The sequence below is a fragment of the Rhodofomes roseus genome (genome assembly GCF_022264815.1).
Source record: "Rhodofomes roseus strain CIRM-BRFM 1785 chromosome Unknown C8Q71scaffold_70, whole genome shotgun sequence".
NCBI lineage: Eukaryota > Fungi > Basidiomycota > Agaricomycetes > Polyporales > Fomitopsidaceae > Rhodofomes > Rhodofomes roseus.
Genome location: NW_025953026.1, coordinates 1 through 9,604, shown reverse-complemented (window position 1 = coordinate 9,604; position 9,604 = coordinate 1). Strand labels below are relative to the sequence as shown.

The 9,604-nt window shown below is 60.5% G+C and overlaps 2 protein-coding genes across 2 annotated transcripts; one reads left to right on the top strand and one right to left on the bottom strand.

Annotated features, from left to right (window-relative positions):
- Positions 1 to 124: 124 nt before the first annotated feature.
- C8Q71DRAFT_912262 (uncharacterized protein) lies at positions 125 to 6,530 on the bottom strand (the record flags this gene model as incomplete). The annotated part of the gene is made up of 9 exons (XM_047929190.1): positions 6,230 to 6,530; positions 5,583 to 6,162; positions 5,096 to 5,514; positions 4,289 to 5,038; positions 4,042 to 4,230; positions 2,667 to 3,983; positions 1,234 to 2,614; positions 634 to 675; positions 125 to 567 (listed from the first exon to the last, which is right to left on the bottom strand). Exons 1-9 carry the CDS (start codon positions 6,323 to 6,325, stop codon positions 125 to 127), a joined length of 5,217 nt encoding a protein of 1,738 aa, XP_047772230.1. The 5' UTR covers positions 6,326 to 6,530.
- A 552-nt stretch (positions 6,531 to 7,082) lies between these two features.
- Positions 7,083 to 9,591, top strand: C8Q71DRAFT_793228 (uncharacterized protein; the record flags this gene model as incomplete). The annotated part of the gene is made up of 6 exons (XM_047925459.1): positions 7,083 to 7,467; positions 7,521 to 7,728; positions 7,858 to 8,723; positions 8,770 to 8,892; positions 8,948 to 9,312; positions 9,357 to 9,591. Coding segments are annotated over exons 1-6 (2,034 nt in total), but the record flags the coding sequence as incomplete, so codon positions are not given.
- Between the last annotated feature and the right edge of the window lie 13 nt (positions 9,592 to 9,604).

Here is a 9,604-nt window from a genome sequence, read left to right as displayed (position 1 = left end):
GCGGTGGCGTCGAGGAAATCCTGTGCGATACAAGCGTCGAACAGGCTGGAGGTATCGATCCACGAGCCGCAGCGCATCGGGATGTCGTTAGGCCATGTCCTGTCACATTCGTCTTGGCACAAGGCTACGCATTATAGTCAGAAAACATAAGCATCGCACACAAGGTACATCCTGATGAAAGGTGCGACGTACAGTCAAGCGCAGGCATGATCTTCTCGACGAAGATGGCGTGATCAGGCATTTCCACCTTGTCCAGCGGCATCTGGAGGGTGCACCGGCGCGAGATGTTGTTCCACAGGCCGGCCAAAGCGCTGAACCGTGTCCAGTGGTCGAGCTTGTGGTGGGAAGGCATTTTGGAACCGGAAAAGCTCCCCATATCCCCCGGCACTTCGTCTGTGTTCGACCCAGCATTGGCGGCCAGGAAGAAGTGCGCAATCTCCTCGACGAGAAGATCGACATCCACGTGAAGTTCCCGCACGTCATATCCATCATCCGAGTGCACAAAAGGAAAACCTTGGACACCGTATGCCGAGGACATGAACATGGTGCGGTACATATCGCTGTCGGCTACAAACAAACAATGTGATGAGCGGTCAGCACCGTACAACCAACAGACAAATGTATAGGACATACAATGCAGGTTCAGCGCATTCGGAACAAGCTTACGCATATGTTCTATCGGAAAGCAGTCAGTCATTCAGCCGCCGCCAGATACCAACGCATCCGGTGTCAGATACGGAAGTCCATCGATATCATCCAATGACGTACGCATGTGGGTCTGAGGGGATCTCGCGCGGGTGCGCAGGATCCCCTGAACCCACTCGACGCATGGTGCGACGCATACATATGGCTGTCAGGGGATCTCGCGCGGGTGCGCAGGATCCCCTGGGACGTCCTCGGTGCATGGTGCGACGTACACATATGGGTCTGAGGGGATCTCGCGCAGGTGCGCAGGATCCCCTGGGACGTCCTCGGTACATGGTGCGACGCATACATATGTGCCTCAGGGGATCTCGCGCGGGTGCGCAGGATCCCCTGGGACGTCCTCGGTACATGGTGCGACGCATACATATGGCTGTCAGGGGATCTCGCGCGGGTGCGCAGGATCCCCTGAACCCACTCTACGCATGGTGCGACGCATACATATGTGCCTCAGGGGATCTCGCGCGGGTGCGCAGGATCCCCTGGGACGTCACAACCTAATATAAAAACATATGGACATGGGAGACTCACTGCAGAGCTTTTGCACCGAGAAATACAACTCCACGAGTGTGTGCCTGATGATCATTAGAGGCACCTCTGTGTCGGCGTTGTTGAGGCCAAAAATCGAGTCTTCCGCGGGCTGCGAGGGGTTGTCGTCACCGCGATACCGCATGACGAACCTGTGCGCGACCTCGGCTTCAAACAGGAATGTGAGGGCCGTGATGACATTAGAGGCGCGATGCAGCATCACGTAGCCGGCTGCGATAAGCAACTCGCGCGGCCAGAAGCTGTCGTCCGGGATGTCAATCACATGTACGTAGTCGAGGAGTGCGTCTGCCACAACCGTAGCCCATTTGTCGTCGCGTGGAAGGTCATTGGCGGGAGGGACGTTGCAGCGTACGAGGATGAACCCGAGTATCGACAGGATCAGCTGAGGCATGTTGGTTTCGGCTTCGGGGGTGCTCGTGAGTGGCCTGGGCGCGTCGAACTCGCCTTCCTGCACCTCTCGAGTACGCTTCTGTTGTCGCCGACGGGCCGGACTGATGCTGTGGTCAGGCTTGCGTTTTGTCAACGCGGCCTGGTTGGGCGGCGGCAGGCTGGCAGGTGGCTCAGCGGCAGGGGGGGAATCCACACGCTCGCTGATGTCTGGCCCGGGCATGCGCTTCGAGTTGCCGCGTGCCAGACCAGACTGCCCGTCGTCGTCCTGGTCCATGTCGTCGTCCTCGTCCATGGCGTCATCCTCGTCCATGGCGTCGTCCTCGTCCTCGTCCTCGTCGCGGGGTGTGTGGGGGGCCTCGATGCCTTTCGACTTGCGCCGTGACGCGAAGAACTGTCTCTCCGTCTCCTCCTCAGCCTCGGGGTCGTCGCTGTCTTCAAGCAGTTCGAGGATTTCCATGGCACGGTCGTGGTGGCTCTGGAGTGGCTCGTATACGTCCATTTCGCGGGCGTGCTTGACTATCCGCTCTATGTTGGCCTCAACCGTGTGCTTCTGCAGCTGCTGGATCCAGTCGTCGACTGAGTCGCCGACGAGGTCATTCAACCGTTCCATACGCTGCACTTGCCGATGACTTGCCGACTCCTCATCCGCTTCGTACGCAGTCGCGGCAAAGTCGGGGTGTCGGAGCTTCGTGTGCGGCGCGAACTCGCGGCCTTTGCTCTCCAGAACATGCAGCAGATCACCCACAAGATCACCAGCGGGCACCCCCGACAGGTCGTTGGTGAGCTCGGCCCACCAAGGATATTCAGTGTCCTCGTCGAGAGTACTGCTGAACGTGAGGTCGGGCGCGTCGGCAATGTTCTGCCACTTGTAACTGTGGCCCTCGAACGTCGAGACGTCATTGAACTGACCGGGGGTCTGTTTCTCGAGCTGAACGGAGCGATGGTGGTTGCGAGCGATCAAGAACTTGCACACCTGGGATGGTCGATGAGCATGCGGATACTAGTAACGGAGCGCGTGAACGTACGTTCCACAGCTGCGTCAGCGCGACCTTCGCAGCATGATCGACGGTGGCGACGCCGGCCGCAGTGCTCTTGCCCTTGCCCCTGCCCTTCTTGGCCTGCATTTCGGGCGGCAAAAGAAAGCGATGCTTCAGGAACGACTGCATCAGCTTCGTCAATGCCTGTTCGGCTTCCGCGGCCTGCGCACTCGGAGGACTGGCCGCCGTCGTTCGTCTCGCCTTCCCAGTCGCCTTTCCCTTTGGCGCCGACGATGATGGGTCCGCTAGTTCGTCAACGTCCATGGCGTTGTCGGCCGTATCGCCAGGCTTGTCGCCGCCGCTGCCACCGGCCGCGCCGCTTCCCTTCTGCCATGGGGTGCCAGGACCGTTCTTCTGCTTGGTAAGGACGAGACCCATCTGGTCCAGCCCTTTCTTCCACAGAAGGAGCTGCGGATTCGGTTCGCCGTCCACGTACCACTGCGGGACAGGGTGCGCATCCCACTCCGGCTTCGGCTTGTCGAGGTCCCACCACTGGAAGTGGGCGTGTTTCGCATCCGGAGACCCATTCCTGTCGATAAAGGAGTCCATGAGCAGACGATACTTCTCGCGGAACTCGCCGATAGGCTTCGACCACCACTTTGACCCTGGGTCGTTGTACAGGAGTTGCGCAATGGCGACCTCGTTCAGCAAGTAGACAACCATTGGAACCAAGACGCGAGTCGCAGCCTTGGGCACAGCCGCAGCGGTCACGCTGCCCACGCCCTCCACGGTGTCCGCCTCAGCGATGTCAGCGGTGAATCCCGCGACGGGGCCCGCAGACGCGTTCCCTTTCTTACCGGCAGCCGCAGCGGGGGCGGCGCTCTTCTTCTCCGCCGTGCTGGCTGTCGTGTGCATGAGCGCACGCATGGCGGGGGTGTCAAGACTGATACCGGTGTCCTGGAGGAGGTCAGGTGTCTTCATCGCGATGGCGTCGGTGACGCATCTGAGGTTTGACGAAAACATCTTGACGTGCTGCCTGATGTCCAGCTTGGGGAAGACGGTCCCTGCTGGCGACACCGCGAATTGCTTCACAGCGTTGTCATGGTCCTGCGCGAGGGCGCTGGAGTCCGCGCGCGCCTTCTCCTCTGACTTCGCCTTCCCCTTCCCCTTGCCGTTGCCTTTCACGGTGAACTTGGCCGCCTTGGATACCACAGTGGGGACGTCCTGCGTGAGCGGCATGTAGGTCATCCTGAGCGAGTCCCGCGTCAGGGCACGGAACATCGAGACGGATGCCGGCGGGCTACCAGAGCAGTCCTGGAGCAACGCGACGAAGGTGTGTCTATCGCCGAAGAATTCGCGCGCAAGCTGCACACCGAACCATCAACATACAGAGACAAAGAGGTAGGGAGCGCAAACCACGTACTGCCCAATGAACGCTGTCGGACTGCGTGAAGTCCCGGACCGAGCCAGTCTTGAGGTACGGCGTATTGACCGTCGCCATCAGCGCATGGAGCGTCTTGTCTGCCTCAACCTTGTCCTTGGTGTTGGTGGCCGCCGACGCGTTGGAATTGATATGCGGTGAGTACGCCGTCGGTTCGAACATGTGCGCAACCTGAAGATAGGGACTTTGAGCCACCACACGCACACCACCATGACGGTACCACACTCACCCGTTCCCACCCTCGCGAGTACATCCCGACCTGGGCGCCGACCAGCGAGATGGCATGGCACGTCAACAGCGGCAGCTCCGGCGTGAACTCAGCATCATCCAACACCGTCCAGTTGTAGTACGCGTATGCGAGACGGCCAATGACATGTTCCATATGCTTCTTGTGCGCCTTGACGCGTTTCTTAGCCCAAGCGCGTTTCTTGCTCCGAGGCGTCTGCGGGTCTCCTTCCGTCGCCAGCAGATCCTCATCATCGTCCTCCTGACCTAGCGCACCCCCCGCCTTCAACCGCAGCTGGTTGATGAGCGCAGAGCTGTATTGGTTCATCATGGAGAAACCCTGCTTGCAACGCACCCCGAGGGAGGCGGCATCCACGAGGTGGTCGGTCGCGAACTGGTCGACGGTGTCTAGCATCTCGTCGGTCCATAGCTCGTAGTTGGGCAACTGCGCGCCGCGCGTGTACTCGCGCTGAAGACGGTCGGCCGACCGGGCGACCGTCGACGAAATCGCACCATCCACCTCGTCCAAATCGTGCGCGACGGCGTACATCGCGAGTTCCGTCTTCCGGTCGGCTGCAGCATTCTCGGACGCGTTGAGCGGGGCTTGCTTCATTCGCAGGTACCTATCCCTGGACACGCGTGCCTTGTCGTATTCGTCGCAGATCTCCTCGACTTCTTTGATGCCGTGGAAAGACTCCTTGGAGCCGATGACACCCATAACCCACTGCATCCGCATCATCGCGAAGAGCGTGATCTGGGTGTGTACCAGGTATCAGCACCCATAACGCACTCAGACAGCCCGAGCACTTACCCCACCTCCTTTCGCAAACACGCGTCGCCAAGAGCTGACGGCGAACAGCGCGCACCGGTCGTAGTAATGACGCCCGAACCCCCGCGTTTTCGTGGGATCGGACCCATCGTTGTACAGAGGGAGCGAGGCGTCGAGGATGGGCGTGAGTGAGCACAGGAAATGCCGGATGGCGGGGTTGCGGTACATGTGCGTGAGGGCCGTCTGCAGCATGCTGCCGGACGTGCCTGGTGGCCGGATGTTGTGGACGATGGTACTTAGCCGGATGTGCGCCTGAAGCAAGTCCTTGGCCGACCCGGTGGATCGCCATTTGTACAATTCGCGCATGTTCTGGCGCATTTGCTCCTCCGGCGTCTCCCCCTTGCTCGGATACGACTTGTTCTGTGCATGCCACTCCGCCGCTTTCCTGTCGCCCAGCGACCCTGAACAAAGCAGGTTAACGTGCGTCCAACCACGTACACGCCCCCGCCGTCACAGACAGCGCACTCACCATACTTATATACGACGCATAGCCAGCATCCGTGCTTGCGAAGGCGGTCGTACAGCTTTTCGCGCTTCGTGCGCAACCCCTTCGACCTCGGACTGTTCTCTCCTATCGCGGCGAGCTCCGCATCGGTTTTCGCCATGGTCTCCACGTACGACTGGAGCATCTGCTTGCTCGCCTCGATCCGATGCTGCCCGATGAGCGTGTACGCGGCGTGTGTTCGCGGCGCGTCGCTGTGCTCCCCCGCGCCGAGCTCCCGTGGCTTGAGCTTCACCCACGGCAGTTGTTCGGGATGGTGCCAGTCTTGGTTCGCGGGGAAGTCGAACGCCTCCTCGGCAATCGCAACCTCAACCCGATGGGGATGCAGTAGATTTTGGTACGTACTCGTGTTGAAGTTCGCAACCAATGCGTCGACGTTTTGAGTGTCCAGGGACCGCGTGCTGAACGTTTTATGGACACTTACCAAGTTACACTCCGTCTGGAACATGTCCAGCGTCGGTAACAGCGCATACCCATACATGGCCTGCGACATCTGGCGCGAGTACTCCAGGTATATCTCCTGCGCGGCCGTCTGCATCTCGAGAATCTGGTAGTACGTACATCATGCCCATGTCAGCGTAGAAACGGCACCACACAGCGCAAGCGAAGCGCACCTCCGACGCATCCTCACCCAGGTCTTCCAGGGCTCGGTCGATCTCCTGTTCCGTCGACGACGGCCCGGCCACAGCTTGACTACTTGACGAAGCCATTGTGAGCAGTGCGCGGTAGTACTGTCAAGCAAACCCTGTGAAGTGCGCAGACGCGGATGAGGGGAAAAGATCAGAGAGAGCACAGCGCACCTTCCAGGGACCCACGAGCATCACGCAGCATGGCCACCATGAGCTCGGAAAGGGGACCGCGAGGCCGCGCGCGTGATGATGCCGAACGCGCGGTTTTCTGGAAAGCAGGGACACATCAGAAAACTCGCAAATGTTCCAGTCGGACGCAACATAGACCGCACCGCGCACACGTGCAAAAACCCCAGAGAGTACGGGGCGCACTCAATAAACATCGATCTGGGGGATGTCGCGCGATCGCGCGAGATCCCTTTTTGGGCCGTCCTGACATTCACACCTCAACATATGCGCGCACAGGGGGTAGGAGTACTACTACATGAAGATCGACAGCGCAGCGCACGACGCACTGATTTACCGACATCAAACGCTGCCTCCACCGCAAGGCTCGGCTGATGCAACACGAGGCCGACATGGCGCACCGCGCAAACTCGCCGCTTCATTCTCATTACCAAAACGCGAAGCGACTCCCATGTTGCTCGCACTTCATCATCGCGCTCACACTTCATCATTGCATTCGCACCTCATCATCGCGTTCGCACCTCATCATCGCGCTCGCACTTGCACAGTAGCTGATCGACGATCCCTGCAGATCCTCGTGCCGAAGTTGCGCCTGCCAATCGGTAAGATTCAATTATGTTCGGACCGCACCGAGGTCAGCAGATCAAGATAGAGCGCTTCTCGATCAATCGGCGATTGGCCGATCGCGTCGCCGCTACGTGGGAGCCGCGACCACCGAGCGTCTCGGACTTAGGACAGCGCGCGGCACTTGACTCTGTCGCTCCCCCTTCCTTCTTTCATCTGGCAACCCCTCCTACAACATGGTCGGCACCCTGACTTTCCAAAACCTTAGCGCGACCTTGAAGAAGTTCCACAAGGACTCCGGACTCGCAGCGGCTGGCAAGCGACCCGTCACCCCATTCTTCTGCGAGGATCCGCCGGACGCACTGGAATGGCAACCCGAGGAGATGAAAGCGCTGAATAAGCTGATCAAGGCGTTCGTCGACGAGCGGTGGACTCTCCAGGCCGTCGAGGTCGTCATCCAGGACCACATCATCGTGCGTGAATCACAGGCCCATCGAGCGCCGCCCTGACTGACATGATTCCACAGACCGATGACTGGTTCACAGTCCTCGAGAATGTATCCATCACCCGGCTGCCTTATGTCGAGGCGGCCATGCAGTATGTGAGGTCTACCCGCGAAGGCGAGGTGCGCACTCTCCAGCGCGTCCTCATCGACATGAAAATCGAAGCTGTCCCTTCAACCATCACCGACGACTTCACCATGCCCCACCTCAACATCTTTATGCCATGGATAGGTAAGTCGTCCCAATTGACGCATTTCGCGCAACTAGCTCATCACACGTTGATTCACAGCCGGTGATCGGTTGAGGAGTGAGTAGCGCATAGTAGCACTCATCTATGGGCTAACATGCGTGTGTGTGCAGTTTCCAACGTCCTTGAGCCCGACAGTGATCGCAGCGTCTCACCGGAGTCCGACCGCCCCGACAGCCCTGCGCGCAACAGCGCCGCTCCGGATGAGGGGGAGGCAGTGGACGCGCAGGTCGAGGATGTGCTGGGCGACGACGCGCAGCTTGAGGATGCGACGGGCGGTGACGCGCAGGTCGAGGACGCGCCGGGCGAGGATGCGGATGGGGCAAAGGACGCGCTGGGCGACGACGCGCAGGTCGAGGACGTGCTGGGCGACGACGCGCAGCTTGAGGATGCGACGGGCGGTGACGCGCTGGTCGAGGACGCGCCGGGGGAGACTGAACCGGGCGAGGACGGTGAGGACCGCGATGACCGCAACGACGACGACGAGGCGACCGGTGAATACCTCGCACGACGTGCAAGCCCCGCCACGACTGACATCCATGCAGCCCGCCTGCAACACCACCCGTATGCGCAACGCGCACGCGAGGCCAACGAGGCGCGGGAGCGTGAAGACCGACCCGCCCTGCCCCATACGAGCGCGTCGCCTGTTGACGGCAAGGTCGAGGTCGAGGCGGCAGATGAGAGCGAGGTCGAGGTGGAGGAGGCAGATGAGAGCGAGGTCGAGGTGGAGGAGGCAGACGAGCTCGTCGACAGCGAGGACGACGAATCGCCGACCGGACCCAAGGGCAAGGGGAAGGCCCGAGGGGGAAAACGCATCAGCAGCAATTCGGCGCGGAAGGCACGGGCAGCAGGCAAGGGCAAGGCGTCGGCCGTGCCCAAGCGTGAGGACCCGGAGGTGGACAACTCTGCGCCCAAGTGGGAAGGGCAGTGGACCCTTCTCATGCCCGCAACTGAGAAGAACGACAACGTGCACGCGAAGGTGAGTTTCTGTTACGACAACACGTACTTCGCTAACTCTCTTACAGTTCATGGGCAAGTGGCGATGTGCGCAGTGCAAGAAGAGAGGCGCCACCGAATGCGTCATCCGCGGCCTCGGACGCAGGTGCGTCGCCTGCATCACCGGGCATAGATCTCCATGCGACATTAAGGTAAGTACAAACCTCTCTGCAAAACCGTTTAGGACACTGATTAAAGACTATGAAGACCTACTACGAAGCAGAGGCCGTCTACGTGAACGACCAGAAACACGGTCGATACGCTGACCTTCCCCCCGCGCGCTCGACCACTGCCCCCACGACCTCAAAGATCAACCCGCGCAAGCGGATGGCGGTCTCTTCGAGCGAAGAAATGTCGGACAGCCCGGGCGAGGACGACATCGTAAGTCGCACTCCACAAAGCGGCAAGGCGAAGACGGCTGCGAAGCCCAAGACGAAGGTCGCCGCACCCGTCTCCAGGACGTCGGCGAAATCGGCGACGGCCACGCCGAACAAGCGCAAGAAAGTCGACGCCACGCCGGAGGCCAAGCCGTCATCGGCGAAGATATCGGCGCGCGCATCAAAGCCTGGGCCGTCCAGAAGACGGCCGACAACAAGAGCACGCGCGCCGAGGCAAGGGAGACGATAACCATCGACTCTGACTCCGAGGATGACCAGCCCCTACGCGCCTTAGTTGCCGGTGCGGCGAGCAGCCCCGACGCTCCCGAAGACGCGATGGATATCGATGAGCCGCAGGTCGTCGACGGCAAAGGGAAGAGTAGGGCGGGCGACCTTGGGCAGCTGCCCGAGGCGGTCCAGAACGACAGCGAGCCAGACGACCACGGTTCCCCGTGGCACGGCGATCGGAACGCGGTAGTGACGATGG